At 44.8% G+C, this 20,679-nt stretch overlaps 1 protein-coding gene across 1 annotated transcript in view; it reads right to left on the bottom strand.

The window, feature by feature from the left end:
- Positions 1-2,313: 2,313 nt before the first annotated feature.
- Positions 2,314-20,679, bottom strand: part of LOC128451004 (attractin) — a 30,122-nt gene continuing 11,756 nt past the window's right edge. The window contains exons 3-5 of the mRNA XM_053434774.1: positions 15,411-15,518; positions 5,629-5,743; positions 2,314-3,313 (exon numbers count right to left, since the gene is read on the bottom strand). Of these exons, the coding sequence (XP_053290749.1) occupies positions 3,189-3,313; positions 5,629-5,743; positions 15,411-15,518 (348 nt within the window). The 3' untranslated portion in view covers positions 2,314-3,188. The remainder of the gene's footprint in view (positions 3,314-5,628; positions 5,744-15,410; positions 15,519-20,679) is intronic.

The raw sequence follows: 20,679 nt of genomic DNA, 5'->3' as shown, positions 1-20,679 counted from the left end.
AAGGACAAAGAAACAAACACAATCTTGTTTCCTGGTGAAATTAATGCGATTTGAATCCGACCAGATTCTTGGCAAAATGAGATTTGTGTGAAATGAAGGAGACGAGACTGAAGACGACTCGTGAATTCATCTTGAGATGAAATAAAGGGATCTTCTGACAACAGAGGTGTCGGGTGGAATGAGAGATGTGGGCTGATCTCAGAGCTGCTCCTGTTGAAGTGAGACTTCAGGCATGTTGGTGTCTTGGATCTGGGGACGGCTCATGTTGTGTGTTACGTTTTTCTGGCCTCGTATTATTACACGTTTGTGCTTTAAAGCAACACTACACAACTTTTTACCTCAAACTACTATTATCTCCAATATTCAGCAGGAATTCTAAACAAGAGTTTGTTGGATTTGTTGTAGCCGCAGCTCCTCTGGTTCAAGAAGCCGGGGATTATGGGTAATATCCACCGTTAAACACGACTTTGATTATTGAAAATGTCTTAATTGTTCGGGTATGGAGCCCAACAGAATGCATCACTACATGTGGCTGCAGGGGGCGCTGTTGCTCGGTCAAAGTTACATAGTGTTGCTTTAAGCTGCGTCGCCTGAATTAAGCCTCAACGAGTTTCAGAGAATGTTTCTGATCTTCCATCTTCCTCCTCTGTTTACAAATCTAAATGTATGTGATATCATATCTGCCAAGGAAGATTAAAAGATCCTGAATGTAACGAGACATTCCCACCGCTGCCAGCATTTACCCCCCCCCGTGCCGACAAGATGTTTGGAGATGACGGCTGGTTTCCTGCCAAACCGACTGATAGTGCAGGGAAACAAAGCCCCGCCCACCCGAGAGGAGCTGACAGGTGTGTGGGGGGGGGGGGGAACTGGTACAAACTGTTAAAAAGCTGGGATGACGGCTCGTGGAGATTTTTTCCACCACCAAGTCTCTGCAGGAGAATCAAAATCTGAAGCTTCAGTCTCGAGGAGGAAAAGGTCAAAAAGGGCGATTGATAATAAAGAGTCCAGGATGAAGAGCTCTGATTCCTCGCTCCTCATATGAACTGAGCTGAGTGGAGTCGTGAGCACACCCACATCTATAATTACAGAATGTCAACTTTGTTCATGCTTTTCCGCTCTGACCTTTTCCCAGTGCTAAAAGTTTGCCCTTTAACCAGGCGGGCCGCGGTTTCTACGATGCTGAACACACGTGAGAGACGGGAACTGAACACGTCCGGCTCTTTAGAGCGGAGGGCGAGTTATTAAATTGTTCTATTACTGTACTTCTCCGAGGGCGGGAAGTTAATAAGTGAGCGTGGGAGGAAGAGATATCTCCTGTATCTGTGTTCCTCTGTGTTCCTCTGCTTCCACGGACCTGCAGGATGGAACCTACGTCCTGCAGAGACGACCACGAGCTAAGAACCTTTTTTTATTGTCGTGTTTTTCTTTCTCCTCTCGCTCATTTTCCAGCTGGACAGAGAAGTGATGCTTCTCTAAACACGAGACTCTGATTCCAGATAAGGAAGCTGGAAGGAGCAGATGTAAAAGAAGAAGGGAAATAAAGCAGAATACAACCGGCTTAAAGGAAACCTCACACACAAAGAAAACAGGATGAGCAGCCAGAGATCAGGAGGAAAGATCGTTTTCATGTAAAACCAAACAAACGGATGTGTTGTCTTTTTTTGTGTTTTGGGAGAATAAATGCCAGAAGGTCATCATGAAGGTGAGGTCATTAAAAAAAAAAAAAATCCATTCAACAAAAGGTGCAAATTAAAAAGCTGACTGACATTTGAAAAGCGAGCGGCTCATCCCAGTGACGCATGTTTACTCCATGTTCAAATGGGACTGGAACCATTTAGATGTTGGCGTTAGCTCCACTGTGGCACAGACGTCACCGCTGGGGAGGGGGGGGGGGGGGGCTGCTTTGCATTGGGATGGCAGCAGCAGTAAGAGGCGATGGATTTCCGAGGCAAAGATCACACAGGATGTTGAACAGCGCCTCACGCAGGTCAGACTGATCACTGCAGTCGATCTGAAGGAAGCCCTGTTCACCCGAGCTCGAGGCCTCAGCTAAAGGGACAATCGTTAAATGCTGGCAGGTTCTCTCACCGCCAACTGTTGTAGTGTGTGTGTGTCTGTGTGTGTGTCTGTGTGTGTGTGTCTGTGTGTGTGTGTGCAGGAAAACCGTCTTTCTCCTGTAACCGGGGGAGTAATTAGCTGGAAAAGTTTCAATCGGCTTACGAGCCAGCCAGCCAGCGTGAAGGAGATGTTGCCGTGGTTTGGTTTTTTGTTCCGCGCCATGCTGCCAAAGAGGCTTGGGGGGGGGGGGGGGGGGGGGAGACAAAGCTCCAGACAGGCCACAGAGACGGACAGAGAGACACACAGGCCGATTACAAATGTCCCCCACTCCTCAGACGGGCTCTAGCTGGGCGGGCCGGCCTCCTACAGTGGATCTTCATTAAGGTGAAGCCTGAACGTGGTGTTCTCTGGCTCGGGGGCCAAACTGTACATGACCCCGGTGACCCCGGTGACCCCGGTGACCTCGGCCCTCAGTGCTGAGCTGAGATCAGCAGGCGACAAGGGGCTGTAAACGGGTCAGAGGCCTGGGTAGTGGGGTTTTGAAAGAGAGAGAGAGAGTGTGTATGTGTGTGTGTGTGTGTGTTTGCGTGTGCGTGTGCATGTACAATTGCACATGTCCAGTTTGTTCCTGGCTTCAAAATAACACAATACAAAACAAAGAGCAACAATAATTTAAGTAAAATGACTTTGCAGCACAAAGTCTCTGGATTCCTGGAGAACTAAGAGATGACGCTCTCTTCTAGCAGCAAGCCGTGGTCGCCTCGACAATAATGAGGCGGTGTCGACAAATGTAAAATGTTTCAGTTCGATGGGTAAAGGTCCATCTCCCCCCCCCCCCCTTCTGCTGCTCCCCCTCATCCATGTCCGGTTCCTGTCGCTCAGCTCGAGGGATCTGTTAAGTTCCTGCAGGAGGAGAGGGGGAGGGGGGGGGGGGGGGAGCCCACCGAGGTGTCAGTCCACCAGGAGGACTCTAGCCCCTCGCCCAGATGTCCCAGTCCTGTGTCCCAGCATGCACTTGTCCCTGCCAGAGCGGAGCTGGCAGAAGTCTCTACAGGAGGGGTTGCCGAGGCAGGGGGCTAATGGGAGAGCGTTTGGCCGGGTAATGGTGGAGCAGGGCGGGGGTGCGGTCAGATGCAGGTGGAGGGTTGTGCGGTCGGCTGCTGTTTGCGGCTCCTCAGGCCTCCGGACTTCTCCTTGTAGCCTCCACACAGCTGCTGGGAGACGTCCACCAGCGCACTGGCCACCGCCAGACCTGCACACACACATAAATATATATATATCAAAGTCAATATCCATAAAAATGACTATAATAAGGTGTCTTTTATTTTGTGATGTACTGAAAAGGTAAAGATTTCATATTTTCAAAGCTTCTTATGTCCCAACGAATGAAAACTAACAACATTTGTTAAAATAAATACAAAAATTCAACATCAAATGTCATTAAATCATAAAATCAATGATGAAGAAGATATTAGAAAGAAGCTGTGTCCCCTATATAACCTTCATATAACAGTAAATCATATTCATGATATATCAGATGTTAACTGTAAGAGTATGTTTATCTATAATATATAACTGGAGAAGAATTACATATCAGATTAAACAATATTAGGTTTTCACTCAAATCTGTAAAAAAGAAAATGTGTGTAAGAGATTTATACCAAAATGTTTTATAATATGTTTAAACATCCAAACTAGTGTTAGCCTGAAAAGTCCAGTACCAGTTGATTTAAATCTATAATATGAAGAAACTAAATTCTGTGTTTTACTGAAATATTCACTTTTCATTAGTTTTGTTTAATTGATTTAATTTTCCTCTTCATTGTGTTCTTCCGTAAACTCCTGTGCTCCATTAACTAAAGGAAAACACTTTGAGTTGGTGCTGACAAATTGTTGTTATTGTTAATTATCACACTAACAAAAATGCGAAAAACCGTTTTATGCTTCTTGACGATTTGGTATTATCACATTTGTTGTTATTTTTCAAGTGTGAACGTTGGAAACTTATAAAACCACCGAAGGAGTGCAGAAAAAGAGTGTAGTGTCAAACTGGGAAGGTAACACACACACACACACACTGACACACACACTTCCTCGCAGCGCAGGCAATCATTACCGTATACCAACACTTCATTAACATTTATTAATGCCCTCTGAGCCATGAAATTCCAATAAACATCCATTTATCTCCAGTGATGGATGCGTTTACCCCGATCAGGCAAACACAGCCGACGGCCAAAATCTAAATTCCAGGAGGAGAAGCTGCGGCTGCGATCACTTCCTGTAAAGATCAGAGTGTGATGAGCTGACGAGCACCAGGCCTCCACCGAGGATCAGACACCAGGTCAGACTGAGACCCCGGCCCTGACCTCCACTCGGCTGCGTGGAGGGTGAGAGGAGCAGCCATGTTGGGCCGAGTCAGACTGTAACCAGATGTGCCGTGAGGAAGCGGCGCCGGGGACAGACGGCAGCCTGAGGGAGAACTCCTCCGAGAGCTGAGGCAGTTTTGTTTGGATGAAAAGACGATGTGGTAATTAATAAGGGCCGGGGGGGGCGTCCGGAGGGTCTGGGGACGGCTACCGGGGGGGTGAAGAGGACTCAAAGACACTAAAGGGGGGGGGGGGGGAAATGTAGAGACAGAACAGGAAGTTGACTTCATGTTTGAGACCCTGAAGGTGGAAGAAACAGAAGAGGGGGAAAGAACGAGAGAAAAAGATAGAGGACAGGCAGGAGAGAGAGAGAAGAGAGAGAGAGAGAAAGTGACAGAGCGGTGGATAATATAACTCTTCCACCAGAGAGGACTGAGAGAAGGAAGAGAAACAATAAAGGGATAAACAGGGAGACCAGACTGCACTTTAAACCCAGACAGAGAAAGAGAAGAGGAGAACGGAGATAGAAATAAAACTCGAGAGTGGATGAGAAACGAGCGGCGGCTTCGCTTAATATACGAGACGAGGTGCAGACGGAGAGAAGATGAGGGGGGGGAAACAGACAGAGAGAAGATGAGGGGGGGAAACAGATGGAGAGAAGGATGGAGGGAGGAAACAGACGAGTGAGAACAACAAAGCTGCAGCCGTCGTTTCTCCACACGGGAGGAGAAGGAATCAGGAAACACAGAGCGACTGTTAGACTGCAAAAGAAGATGGACGACATTCCTCCCTGTGCAGAAATGAAGCCAGGACACCAACGCTGCCATCTTGTGCCGATCACATGATCTCGACCAATCGGGTGGCACCGTGAGCTGCCATCGAATAGTGAGAGACTTCAGGCCAGGAAGTGAGCCTCAAGTTACCCACTTGTATCTTTGGTTAATAAGCAGTGACTTAGTTGTGTCTTGGATCTGGTGACGAGGAGCCTGAGGTGAAATCTGGGCCAAAACGATTTTTGAAACATAAAAATATGAATTTGGACAAAATCTACTTTGCTGCCAGATCAGCCTGAAGCTGTGAGGGGTGGGTCATGAGAAAAATCAATAAGAGCGAATAAAGAAAAGACAGAGAAACAACTCATTCAATCGAACTATAAATAAAGTTTTGTGTGACGGAGGAGGAAAGAGTGCGTTCTTACCAGACTGTCCTGGAGGAGGGATGCCCCCGGTGCCTCTGGGTAACCGCACGAAGATGGAGAGCACAGCGGCCTTGTTGCCGAAGCACGGCTCGAGGGCGATGGGCTTAGGAACCGACTGTGGAGAAGAGAGAGAGAGGGAAGAAGAAAGAGCAGGTGAACACACAATCTCTCAAACACGTGCACAACGGGAGTGTTGTCGTTTACCGTTCCTGTGAGTGTGTCAGCAAAACAGGCGCAAATTGGATTTCTCTCACCAGCAGCCCCCCACCCTTACCCCCCCACCTTGAAACCCACCGCACACGACTGGGAATCAAGTGGCTCTGATACTGGGAGCTCAGATTTGTGTCTGCAGTGCTCTCCTGTCGCTGCAGGGGGCCCAACACACTCTCTCCTACCGGGGCCTGGTGTTTATCAGCAACTCATCCATATGTGGGGATGAGGTGTGTGTGTGTGTGTGTGTGTGTGTGTCAACCACCCCCCCCCCCCCCTGTAAACACCGGCGGACTCTGCGGCCGCTCCTCGTACAATATTCATGGGTTTACCTCGATGGAGGACATGGAGAACACTTGCAGCTCGGCCGCATACCAATAACCTTCCTGCTTCTTTCTGGCTCGGTGCTTTGAATCCCTGAACCGGACAGAGAACTGGGCCATGGCTTGGTTTCTCTCACACACACAGACACACACACACACGCACACACGCCTGTCACCACACACACATACACATTGTGACACTATCCTCGTTAAAAATTTCTAATCTTAACCTCAGAGTTTATATTTCACCTCATTAGGACCAGAGTTAGCTCCCTCTATGGGGACCACCGGTACTGACAAGGTTGTTTATCCCATAAACCAACACACACGCACAGGCACACACACGCAGACACACACAGTGTAAGCGTGCACGTGTGATGATATTCCGGCTCTGACCCATTTTACACAGTTATTCCGCGCCCCGTCTCTCGGAGGCTTACCTTTCAAACCGGCAGGATACACAGGCTGTCACACAGGGAGCTGGGGAAGTGGCACAAAGACCTGGGAGCCTCTGGGTGTGTGTGTACTTGTGTGTTCAGAAGGTTCTGTGTGTGTGTGTGTGTGTCTGTGTGTGTGTCTGCGGGGGATTTTCTATTTGTTTATGCCCTCACGGATGTGTCTGCCTGTTTTAAAGCACGTGTGTGTTTTCACATTCATATCTGTGCAACTAACTGTTTCAAGTAGGATCTGACAGAGAAGGGCATTTGAGTCTCTTCACTGTACAACAACAACACACACACACACACACTTACACACAGACACACACCTCATGAGGAAAACTGAACCATTTCAATAACACCTGCATCTACACTGCAGAGCCTTCAGAGGGTTCACCAACAGGTAGAAGATCCAGAGACACGATCACGAGTGATGTATTAAACTGAAGGTCTCAGAGAAGCTGCTGATCAAACCTCCTGAGACTCCATGACGTGTTGTCGACCTAAACATCGTGTCCACTGAAACAACACACAATCAAACAACACCACTGGGATGCAGATACATACAAAACCAGTAACACAAACCAGCAGCTCTGCATTCAGAGCGTCGGGCCCAGAGAGACACGTTTAAGCCTTTTTAATACATTTGCATTTTAATTATCGTTTCTTCTTCACAGGAAAATTAAATCAACTTGATGAACATCAAGCGAGTACACTGTGAATCCTGGAGGAGGGTTGTATCTAATCTCAGATCAGTTTTATAAAACTACTGAGAGAGCGGGAGGAAAATTATAGAAGCGATGCATTTATTGTGTGCGTCTAATCTTACTGGTTGTTTTAAACTAAGCAGGAGACCTTTGTGGGTCTGTGTGTGATCAGTTATATGATGTGGAATCCTAATTATCTAAAGATGTTGGAAAATGTGTTTTTCAGACTATATTCTCTTATTCTTATTGACATTCAACAGATCAGCTCCAGAAGTTAATAATTTAGAGAAGTAACATTAATTAAAAGTTCGGTGGGAATACAACCATCTGTTGCCGAGTTATTTTGTACACACACACAAACACAGACACACTAACACTTACACACACACACACGCACATTTCCAGCATCATCAGAGGAAATAAAACACAATCTCACATGATTTCTAACTCATTTTGGAAGTCGTCAGATTATAACACAACAGACTCAATCTGATAAAGGATTTAACTCAATGATAAGATCTGTTCTGGGATCTGCTCTGAGTTGAGGCTGTGATAACATGATGAAGAAGATCTGTTACAGAGTCATTATTAAAATCAGATACTGCAAATAATGTCAGCAATGTTACAACGATGCCACGGCTGAGAGGAGCCAAGGTGTGTGTGTGTGTGTGTGTGTGGGGGGGGGAGGAGTTCAGATGCAGACAAATGAGCTTGTGAAGGGTCAGACCCACCTGCTGGAAACACAGCAGTAAAACCAGTAGCACCAGCAGCAACAAGCTGAGACACATGTTCGAGTCCCAGAACACGATTGAAATTAAACAACACATCATCGACACAGAGTCTGGACTCGGAGGAACGAGGGGGATTAATGTAAAGAAACAATAATAACAAATGTATGGAGATATTTTAATTGATACACAGGACTGGTTGATTTGACTGGAGTTGTTGTCTCACTGATGCATTTCTGATAAGTTTGATTTTAATAACTTCTGATGCTCTAAAAGACTGTGAATCGGCTCAAATTATCCAGGATGTTTGCACCCTGGATATTTTGGATTGATTTGTCGATGGTGGATCGAAGTTGAGTCCATCTTTATTTAAAATCTATGCTATTAATCAAGGGGCAGCTAACAAGGTTTAATTAGCCACTTCTTCAAAAATACAACAAACACACCCAGAGAAAATCCAACAGGCAGAAGTTCATCTTCTTCTCTCTACTGAATCCCGACTGAACTCGGCCTCTAATGCAAACTTCTATTGACAAGAAGCAATTACAGGATTCAAATAATATATCGATCTGCACCTGCTGCTTCTGAGAGTCGATGGAACCCGACCTCATCAACTCACGACTCTGATTCCAGCCACGAGCACCTGTTCTTTAAATTTCCAGTTGATATGGAAAGACTGACGAGGGGAGAAAATGGCTGCACTCTTTTTTCAATTTGTTCATCTTCTATAACCAGTGAAAGTGAAAGAGTCGTGCCAGAGTTGGGAGAGAACCAGATCAGCAGTTTCTTGATGAACCAGTGGGCAAATTACCAGTTTGTTTTCCACCAGACTGCAGCACAAAGCCAGTATCGCTCCTCAGCCTCACAGCACACATCACTCACAGCTCGGTGTGATTAATCAGTGATGAGTTAATAACAACAACACAGGATCTTCTCTTTCCAGTTTCAAACTCACGCTTTCTAGAACCTCATTCTACGATATATGATCTCTGAGGAGCGCGAGTGAGAATCCTGACAACTGGTCCGACGCCACATCGGGAGGTTCAATCCCACACTCGGCTGATTCCTCTCCTGGATCCCTCGGTACAGGGAGAGATGAAACAATTACTTCGGCCTCGCCTGGAGCCGTCCGGCCGGGATTAGCTTGCTCCAGTCCACGCGTCTGTTTTAGCCTCAAGCTAAAAAATCCTATTTTTCTCATCTGGAGAGTATACAATTAAAAAAAAAGAAAAGAAGAGAGGGCTGCCCGCGATAACAAGAGCACATCTGTACTCCTAGTGTAAAAAAAAAATGAACACATTCAGAAGAAGACAGGCAGCTTTTAATTGTGCAGCTCAGGGCTGTCATGGAACTTGTCTGCCAAGTCCAATTTCCTCCGCAGCAGCAGCTGGGAGCTGCTCTCAGGTTCTCGCTTGTTTACGTCCTCGCTTCCCAGAGAGGGAACGCTCGGTGCCTACGAGTGGACGTGGAGGAGGTTTGACAGACTGATGTGGAATGTGACAGTTTTCTATTCAACAAACTTTGTTCGGTGATCGAGAGCCAACCAACGTGCAACCTCCGTTTCACCCTGTGTGCGAACCTAGAGCGTCACTTTCCATTTCTGACAAAGGAAACAACAACAACAACAACAACAACAACTGTGTGCACCTCCCAAGAAGACAACACAATTTATCTCCTTCAACACACACGTGCACCTTATTTTGGACGGTGCAGTAATTAAGAGTAAAAACAAAACAAAACACCTCCTGAAATTCAATTATCCTTCTCTTTAAACTCTCGTGCTGTTTCTGTAGAAGATGTTTCCTAAAGGCAGAGTCTTGTTTTTTTTTTTTTTGTGGGCTTCTTCAGAGGCTGCAAGTTAATAACATCCCTTAGCAAATGTTTGTGCCCCCCCCCCCCCCCGACTGGACTCCCCCAAGACCAACCTCCTCCAGAGAGTTATCTAGAGCGGCCAGGCAGAGCAGCCAAAGGTTTTGTTAAATTACCTCCAGTAATTAGCTCAGCACGAAGGATCACTGCTGAGCCCCCCCCCCCCCCACACACACTGCATGCAGCTCCACTTTCATCCACTGCATTCATCTGAAGCCGAGGATGAGTCCCCCCCCCCCCCGATGGAGACGAGTCCAGCTCCCCGGTGCCGTGACTCACCGAGTGCTGCCACTTCCACCGGCCTTCTGTTTGCCAAAGAATGGGTTTTGTCCGGGGCTTCCATTATAAACAGCCGTACTGTTACTAAACTAAACAATGCAGAAAATTGGAGATACACAATTTGAGTAAATATTTTTTTAGTAAATTCGATTTTTTGATTCTTAACCCGAGACCTGAGACCTGTTGTGAGATAGAGAGCAGCTGCTTTCCAACCTGGAGTCTCAGTGAGTGAACTGAGGCTGCAGCGTTTTGTACAATTCGGTAAAGACGTCTGCAGCAAATAATAAAAAACACACAAAAGTACAAAGTGCAGCTCGACAAGAGAACAAAAGGTTAAGATACAGAAGGGAGCACATGAACATAATGGTGGATGGGTCCAGGCAGTGGAACTCTCTGGCTGGTGTTAGATATCTGGTCTCGATAGTGAAACGTGGGCGTGCATTAGATTTAGTTGTTTTTTACTTCTCAAAACTGTCTGAAAAACTGGAAACTAAACTTTTGTTTGTTCCTTTGAAAATAAAACCCGGTTCAACTGCCAAAAATCACAATTGGGAGCCTCCCAATAAAAACAAAATGTTTTCGCTTCTTTCTAAAAAATGTGAGACGCTTAATGTCTGATTACTGCAAAACAAATAACTTGTGTGTTTAGCGCCGCTTCAACCTTCCTCCACTTTCTGCACTGTTCTTTAAACGATGATTATTATTCATGAGCGCTGACTCACCGGTGGCCACCTGCATCATATTTGAAGTTTTCAGGCTGAAAAACTATTTTGCTTTACTCTCCTGAAACTTCCGGGCTCTTCTCTTTCCAGGAGAAGCCACAGAAACACATAATAGAAAAAGGCCGGGCTTGCTTTGAAAGATGTTTCAAGTTACTTCAGGCAATTTGCTTCCACATATGAGTACAACTTTACCCAGAAAGCATTGCTTCATGCCTCCCCTGGCTCGTGAGCATCTCAACAGAACAGGGAGTCGTCCTGTGGGTTTAGTAATTCATGAAGCACAGATTCTGCCATGCACCTATCTGTGAGATATGATCATAATTGAGCTCCCCTCTGGTGTTCTGAACTCTGGCATCACTCTCCTTTTTGTCTGCACCACTTGCAAACACAGAATTTAAGGTCATCAAACGCACACAATTGGTTTAAAAATCTGCCGAATGCCTTTTTTATCTTTTTTTTTGCAAAAGCACGGCGGCGAGAGGGGAGATAATGTTGAACCACAACCATGTGAGATAAACCACAACTGTTGTCCTTCATTTTTTTTACATCACATTGTCCCAATTTCCTGGCGTCGCACAGACTCTATAAATAAAAGCCGAGCGTTGGACGTCACAGAGGTAATCATCTGCCCGTGAGCTGGGGCCACCGGCTCCATCTGGGAGAAGCCGAGGGAAGATATCTCATCGCCGGAGCAACTTTGGACATCCCACCGAGGCAATAAACAACTTTAATGATCTGCAGCTCGCCGGGCCCCCCCACACACTCCCACCGCAGGTCCTAATACACTACTGTAGCGCCCTGATAAACCAGCAAGGAAACAAGGGGAGGAACCTGCTCTGAGTCGCTCAATCTGAGCCGGGAGGAGATAGGATAGAGTGCGCTCGCCGTCTGGGGTGGTGCAGGCGCAGGAGGCTGAGGAGGAGGATCTAAATTGGATCTCTGCTCCTGGGCTGCTCCTGCCCCGACGTGGAGAAGAGGAGAGCAGGGTGGGAAGAATGGAGGTGAAGAAGAATAGAGGTGGGAGAAGAGAAGGTAGAGCAGGGATGGAGGAGGAGGAGGTGGGCGCTCGATTCCCACAGCGAGCAGCATCTTTTCTTTCTACACAACAGCAGCACACGGCGTGCACACAAGCCAACATCCACACAAACAGGCAGACGGAGAGCACACACACACACACTCACACACACACACACAAACACACATCAAGCAGCAGATAAGGGCGACAGAAAACCCCAGACAGCTGATAGGATCAGTAAAGGGCTAATGAATTAGAAAGGGAACGCCACAGTGAAGTAGGGATGTCGAGAGGAGCCGGGAGAGAAGAGGAGACACAGAAAGACACAGAGAAAAGAAAATAGATTCCGAGAAGAGGCGTAAAGACGAAGCAGACAAAAAGAAAAGGGTTGATAAACACCACAAAGAGGAGGACACAACTAAAAAAGACTAATCATGACACAACAAAAAGAGGAAGCAACATAACACAGTAATGGGGGGGAAATAGAAGAAACGAGTGATAATGAGAAAAAGCAACGCAAAGGAAGGAGGAGAAAAATAACTGATGCTGAGAGAAGAGAAAGAAAAAACAGAGAAATGAAGAACACACGAAATGAGAATAAAAAGGAAAGAGAGAAGTGAAGACGGGAACAAGGAAAGGTGACAAGAGGACACATCCGAGAAGAAACAGGATGATAAACATCAAGGAGAGAGGAAAGCAGATAAACCCGAAAAAGGAAAAGAGAGGCTAACAGAAAAGCAGGAGCATGAGCATGAGGGACATGAAAGGACGATAAATTGCAAGGAACATAAAAGCAAATAGAAAAACTGGGCACCTGGGAGGAGATTAAAAGAGTGAAAAACAAGACGGGAGAGAGGAGAGGACGGAGGGAAAGGTGGAGAAAAAAGGAGAGGACATGTAGGTAGACTCACAACGAGAGACAAAAGACGAAGAAGATGAAAACCAACACAAGACAAGAGAGGAATAAAGATACTCCTGAGAAAGAACGAGAAGGAAAACTGGAGGAACAGATGAAAAGAGAAAATGACAAAAAGATGATAAATTGCTTGAGTGAGAAGAAAGGATTTAAACTGAGTGAACGGGGAAGGAGCAGGAGATGAGAAGAAAGGAGGAGAACTGAGAAGAAAGGAGGAGAACTGAGGACAGAGGAGTGAAGCAGGGATCCCGAGGGGGCCCGGGACCCTTGTTGGGTGAAACCTTGTGCCGGGAGCCGGGCCCCTGGAGATGCATGGCCCCTGTCAGAGCGCCGGGGCCCCTGTCAGAGCGCCGGGGCCCCGAGCCTCCCTGCAGACACAGACCCATGCACCACATCTGCATTCAGAGGTCATTCATCACAAAGTGCAGTCACAGGTACGAGCTGAATACCCAACTGCAATTTCTATAACCCCGGCACAATCCTAACTTTTAAAATGTTCTCCACCTCCGAGCTTCAATATCTGCATTTAAATCTGCTCCGGCCAAACTTTCCACTGCGCTGCCGCCTCAAACTCTGTAATAAAGTCTCCTCCAGCTCGAAACTTAACGTTTTAATTCACCGAGCGCGGAGAACTTCAGACTCAATCTCAACTTTCTAAACGGATTTTGGTGATGATGGTGATTTGTATTTAAACCTCCACCTCCAGCAGCACAAACAAAACTCCTGCCGCGGAGGAGACGGAGCGATAACTCCAGACCTGAGAGGCGCCGGAGAGATATTGTATTTTAGCCATTTGGAAGTCAGCAAAATGAAATAAAAGGAAAGTAATGACAGTCAATTTCTTTATCTCGAAACCAAACAACAGAAACAGAAATCAGACTTTAGGCCAAGGAGATGCTTCTCTGGATATTTGACTTTGATCTCCTTCCTCACAAATGGTGATTATCAAATTTTTCAGTTTGATTTAACAAGTATATAATATTATGTTTGTTGATCCTGATCCGCACCACAATGTTGTGTATTCCTTCCTGACCCATAATGCATCTTTCCACCAATTTGTAGTAATGCAATCATTAGTTTTTGCAAATCTTGTGAATCCCAATTGCCCCCTGGTGGTTGGCTGCAGTTTAGCTCATAAGCCCCGCCCCCTGCATGCTAGTGGATGGGACATGGATCAAAATAAAAAGGACACGTTAAATAAGTTTCTCTTAACCCCTTACTGCCTGAATTAATTTCCAATTATATAAAAAATATATTATTTGTGTTTTTGGCTGTCATACAGATTAATTGGAGGTTGTTAATTTCAATATGGCATATACAGTAGATATAAAATTAAGGTATGAGGCAAATTAGTGACATTAGGCATAATGGGGCCTAACCTTAATTAAAAAAAAATTCCAGTCTCTGGTATGTAGATTGATGCTGCTTTGGCTTAAAATTGAATAACAACATATGTTTCTGTACAATCTTTGCTGTTCCATCATCACAGTATTTCAAATACAGCTTAATACCTCAAAATAACAGAGTGCTTCCAATACCTTCCTTGGTATGTGTAGTATTTGCACCATCAGGCACAATCGTCACCTCAGCGGCATTAAGACCGGAATGGGGTTTGAGGTGAATTTGTGCACAAGGGGTTAAAGATGGTTTCTTTCATCCGACGTAGCTGTAATCACACTGATTATTATTCTAAGTGTTCATGTTCATGTTCGAGACACTTATCAAATCTCTACTTCTCTGAGAACTTGGCCATGAGCTTAATATCTGCTCAAATAAAATGTTTTATTCTGAATGTGGAGTTGTGTTGTAGGAAACACACAAACCCTCTTTTTGGCCACGATCCTCCATGAATGTCTTTTAGAGAATTTCCACAGGGACAGAACTTTCTACCTTCAGTGTCTCTGCCAGTGTTTCCAACACACAGATGGTCTGATGCACCAAAACAAGAGTATTTGTGCGATGAACCTTGATTCCAATAGCGTCACCTAATGTTCTTTGTTTTCCTGCCACCGCACAAACATTTCCTGCAAGTGGGCGTTTTTATATTTGTCCAAACGTCTTCAGTGTTGGAACGAATCCCTCGTTAAAGTCTTAATCTGCATTTCTTTAAACCGTCATCTGCATTTATTTAACTCCAGGGTTAACTGAATTCATTCCCAGTTGGATTCACTGCCTGCCCACAATAACCAGCATAATGTTAATAATGGTTACTCATCAGCGGCCCACTTTCACCGTCATCGGCCTTCAGTCTTTACAGCAAACGTACACTGCCCTGACCCTCATTGTGTGTAGCAGACCTGCACTACACATCCAGACTCCTCTCCCCTGACTGAGCTGACTCCACAGGAAGCTGCTAACTGATGGAATCTCCTTAAACAGATTCAAAATGGACGTGAAGCAGATGCAGTCACAGTCGGAGGTACACGGTGGAGATCTGGCTTGAGGGACGGCGAGCGACACCGTCGGTGACAGATGAAGCCTCGCCGCTCTGGGGATGTCTCACCACAGACAAGAGGTGGACGACCGGGGGGGGGGGGGCGGGGATGATTGCTCCAAGAAAAAAAGGTTGAGCTCACCTTCACATTTCCTCCAATCAGGTCGGGCGGCTCCTCGTCCGTCTCCAAGGCCACGTTGATGGTGGCGAAGGGCCGGCTCGCCATCTGCTGCATCTCTCTCAGCAGTTGCTAAAGGGAGGAAGAGGAGGAGGAGGAGGAGGAGGAAGAGAGCGAAGGTCATTGACAGATAAACAGACTTTGTACAAATCAACCGCCTCAGTGTGAGGCAGTGTCTCATCTTTTAGTCACTTTGTAGAAATGAATAACGAGGTGTTTGAAATCAATGATGTACGAGTCGTTATTGAATTGGTGAAGTTGAGAATCATCAACACACGAGAACATAAACCAATAAATAATCTGTGTATCGACTCAGGTTGAAGCAACAGGTTGAGAAGACGACGGATTATAAAGTTTGAGATGATAAGACTGTTTGCAAGCTGAGGATTATTTATGAACACAATTATTCACACTCGATTGAAAGGAGAGGTACAACTTGTCGGTGTTTCTTTCCTCTGGTTTGTTATTTATATATTTTTCTTTTTGTAAAAGTTCTGCAAAATTAAAAAAGGCCAAAGTCGGGGGTGAAGGGATGAAACACGGTATCAGAAGTAAAATGGTGCATTTATGAATCATGAATTTGAATCACTGGGTTTACAAGTTCAACTAAATCTAAACTAAACTAACACACGAGTAAATAATATATAATAACTTTATAATCTGTAAATTGTGCGTGTTTACAGTTGTGTGTTACTGATCAATGTATTTTATGTCGTCTTTGTATAATTATGTATTTAAGAATTTTCTAGTTGTCAAATAAGTATTTATTTCCCCAAAAAACACAGTATAATGGAAACAAATCAAGTAAAGAACAAGTACTGTCAAAGTGTATTTAGTGTCTTTGCAGCAGTGCAAGGTGGAAGCAGGATCCCATTGTGCTCTGATTTATAACATGGACCTTGGCCAGAGGAAGAGGAGGAGGGAGGTGATTATGAGGAGAGCGAGGAAGGAGGGAAAGAGAGAGGAGAGAGGCGGAGGAGAGGAGAGGAGATGATGATGATGATGGGAGGAGAAGAGGAAACTCAGGGACCAGAGTAACGAGGCGTCGTGCCCGTGTCTTTGTGTCTCACAGAAAGCAAAGTGCTATGAATAGAGGAACAAATGGCGTCGACTGCCAAGACAGGAAGCAAGAGAACCTGCACCTGTGTCGAGCACACAGCAGAAACACACAAACACACAAACACAACGGGGGAAAGAAGGAACAAAAAATAAGGACTTTAGTTGGAATTCATCCCCCGATGCTTCAAAGTCAAACAGCGACGACTTGTGAGGTCGTGTGTGAACTGACAATCAAAGGACATTTGACCCAGTCCCTCGTCCTCACTCTCTTTACACCAGGGGACAGAAGATCAAAGCCGAATCCACACATGGACGTTTCTGTGTCAACGCCATGTGTGCACGTCGGGGTCAGGAGTCCAGCGGGAGGTGAAAAGGCCTCAGAGTCAACTCTGCAATTAAAGTACTGAGCTTCCCCCTCCCCCCCCACCACACCCCCCACGAGGATGTCAATTGTGGTTATTGACATGTTAGCGCTCTGTCCTGTAGATCTGATGTTTTATAAATCATATCCTCACACAGGGAAACGGAAACAGCCTCGACGGGGACGTTTCTTTTTCCCCCTCTATAGTAAAAAGCCTGACTAGAAAGAAAAGTGTCTGAATTAATTGTCCTGGATTCTCTTTGAGGAGGAAGCCAACTCATTAAATTCCAGCCTGTGCCTGTGAGTGTGTGTCTGTGAGTGTGTGCCTGTGAGTGTGTGCCTGTGAGTGTGTGTCTGTGAGTGTGTGCCTGTGAGTGTGTGCCTGTGAGTGTGTGTCTGTGTTCTCCCTCCGATGCAACAACGAGGAGGAGCTCAACTCTTATTTTTTTTACTCCAGTCGAAACACTTTCAAAAAGGAAATGTTTAACTTTTACAGGAATGTGCTGAATCGCCGTCTCACTGAGGAAATAAACATGAAGATCAATACCTCTGTCATGTCGCTCTGTTAAATACCAGCTGCAGCAGAAACCCTGGACGTGGGGGAAAACGTTTTTTCATAATTCATATTTGTTTAACCGGTGCAAAAATGAGGAATAGTCTGACGCACAAGCCACTTATCAAACAATAAGGTTTTCATTACTACACTTCAGAAAAGAACAAACACAACGTGGGAGTGATTTTTTTTTCCAGTAAACTCACTGCTTCTTATTCTTAAAAGTTAGAAGTTTTGAAGTGGATCAACAACAAAAACTCATATTTGGTGATTACAGCTTCCAAAACACATTAATATGATATTTAAACTTTATTTTTACAATCCTATAATCCCTGGTTGGCATTTATTCTTTTAATTTAATGATTTTTGTGATGGCATTGTCAGTACAATATGAAAATGTCTGAGGGATTTCAATCACCCCTCTCATTCTTGTCATTCATCATTTCACTTCCCAGTTTGACCAGAACTCTTGCAGCGATGCTTTCTTTCCAAAAGTCATATTCCTGAACTCATATTTAGCCAAAGGACAGATCATTAGCAAATGTGCGATTTTAATAAAACATAAAAAAAGTGGGAGTGATAACAGAGGATAATAAAACTACTTAGGAGGAGATACAGTAGGAGAGAGAGTTTATAACAGGATCTCACATCAGACAGAGAAAGATTCCATAAACCAATTCTGTCACGACGAGCAAAACCACAGGCAGCAGCCATAAATATAAAGAGCGAATCATAATAGAACAATAACACCCATTAAGTATGAATGAATCCAAACACGACGGCGGAGAGTTGCCTCATTAGTACGTACACAAATAAAACCAGAGGCAGCCGGCGTGCCCCGGTCTGACGCCTCGGATTCCCTCACTCAGCCAGAAACTAATGAAAACCCAAATTAGCGAGTCAGTTAACCGAATCCCGATCTGACGTGAGGAGACGTCCCGCCGAGTGGAGCGTGAGCGAGCCGACACAAAAACACAACAACACAACAACACAACACAACACAACACAACACAACACAAGCCCTCGTGCGTCTCCTCAGTTTGATTAGTGTTTGATTGAAACATCATTCTATTAACAGGAACTCCTGTTAGGCAACAATCAGATCTGGAACTTTCTGCCAGACAAAACAGAATCAATACTCCACACACACACAGACACACACAGACACACACACACACACACACACACACACATTCTCTCTCTCACAACGCCGAGGAAAGCAATGAAGTTAAACTCTTAATTAACTTGAAGAATCTTAGCGCTGGTGTCAGTCACAGTGAAGCAGCCGATGGAGCGAGGCCGAGCAGAGGGAGGGAGAGAGAGAGAGAGAGAATCTGCATTCAGGCGACGGCCTCTTGCATAAGCGCCGATTCTCCAACTGCACAGAGCAGAGGAATTGATTCAGAGGATAAAACGCAGATGGAGGAGGGGGCTGGGGGGGGGGGGGGGGGGGGGGGGGGGATCTGAACGTGGCAGTAAACAAACTTTATAGATTCAGTGCAACTCCCTCAGCCTCTCTCTCTCTGCTAACAGCCCGAGCTCCTGTCAACGTACAGATAACCTTTGTTTTTAAAAAAAAAAAAAACGCCTAAACTCCGGTGCTGCTCAAGAGTCGTGTTTACTAAAACATACTTCTGCTGAACGACCGGGGAATCGACCACCGTCAATAAGTTGTGCTGCAAAACAAGAGGCTGCTCGAGTGGAGAAGTTTCTGCAAGAACGGGATCAATAGAGTTTCTACAAGAATATTTAAAACCCAAGAACAAAACTGTTGATAATATAAAACCTAGATAACTGTTTAACCGTCAGACGTTTGATTATAAACACATTTAAGATGGATGTAAATGCAAATCTCTCATTTACTGCAAATATAATTTCACAGATTCATCTTCTGAAAGATTCAGAATCTTGTTCTAATCCCACAAGTCGAAGCTTGAAGCAGCAAAACAAAAAAGGCAAACACACAACTGAGCTAATGAAAAACACAAAGTCGTTAGCAAACCTGATGGTGAACAGATATTTATACATCCAGCTGCAACAAAGCAACATTAGCATTTATTAAGTCTTTTGCTGTTTATTAGTTCAACATTCACAGTAATTGCTTTTCTTTTGCTTTTTAAAATATAATTTGGTTACAATTTTCTATAACCGGTGTTATGATTAACAAATAATTCAATCTGTATTCATCATCATTTCATATCGTAAGAATTGGACTTTTTACTTTCCACTAAACACCTGAGACTCATTTAAATTGTTCATGTAATTTGATTTATCTGAATATAAAATACTGACTCACTGTAGACTTAAGGGACTGAACTGATCCAAAGTCAGTTTAAGAATTCACACGAGAGTCACCGACACTTTCCAATGAGCCGAAGCCATAAAACCAACATTACTGGTTTGATTTCTTCCTCCATCGAGCTGGTGCTGCCGCTTCCTTTGTCCCGGGAGCTGTATGCAAACTGCCGCCATTACCGCTTCAAAGAAATAACATTTTCACAACCTGTATCCAATTTGCATCATCGCAAATGGACATAATAGAGTTTAACTTGGAAAATCAGACAATAAGAGCCCGACAGGGGACGAGTCACAGGTAGTCAGACCGTCAGATGTGATGTAAACAACCACGTCTGTGTGTTCACACAATGAAGAGCCGAGGACTGGGATTGAAATGTTTTTGTTATCGAAAGGAACACAGAACAGAATACAGCAGAAACATTAGATTCTCGATTTAGATTTGATTCTAAAATCACTTCCTGTCTTCAAACTAAAAGTTATTTCCCCGATAACTACGCTGGGCGTTTGGTCCAAGTTTCCAAATCAGCTGAACGTACAATATTCAGAAAACTGGCATGTAGTTTGTAGTGTTTTTGTAAATATGGCTAAATATCCGAATATGACACGAGCATATTAATAGACACAAGTGCATTTACACACATGCATGCTGGGAGGTTGGATATAGCAGCACATGAGCACCCAATTAGTATTTCCGTGTGTATATTTATGAGTGTAAATATAGTCTTTCAAACACACACACACACACACACACAGAGAATGGAATTAATTACGTACGCACAACAGCAGGAGCAGCACATGAGCAATTGTGCCTGCAGGTGTAGTTTGTATTAATCGCACATATGTAAAGATGAAAATAGATCAACGATCACGTGACAAGCGTGGGCTCACCGAGCACTTTAAATATGATTCTCTGATCATCAGAAATCAAATTACACACGATTCTTGTGATTGATGTCACAACA

Source organism: Pleuronectes platessa, chromosome 11 (genome assembly GCF_947347685.1).
Source record: "Pleuronectes platessa chromosome 11, fPlePla1.1, whole genome shotgun sequence".
NCBI lineage: Eukaryota > Metazoa > Chordata > Actinopteri > Pleuronectiformes > Pleuronectidae > Pleuronectes > Pleuronectes platessa.
Note: the sequence above shows the minus strand (reverse complement) of the source record. Positions and strands in the feature narration are given on the sequence as shown.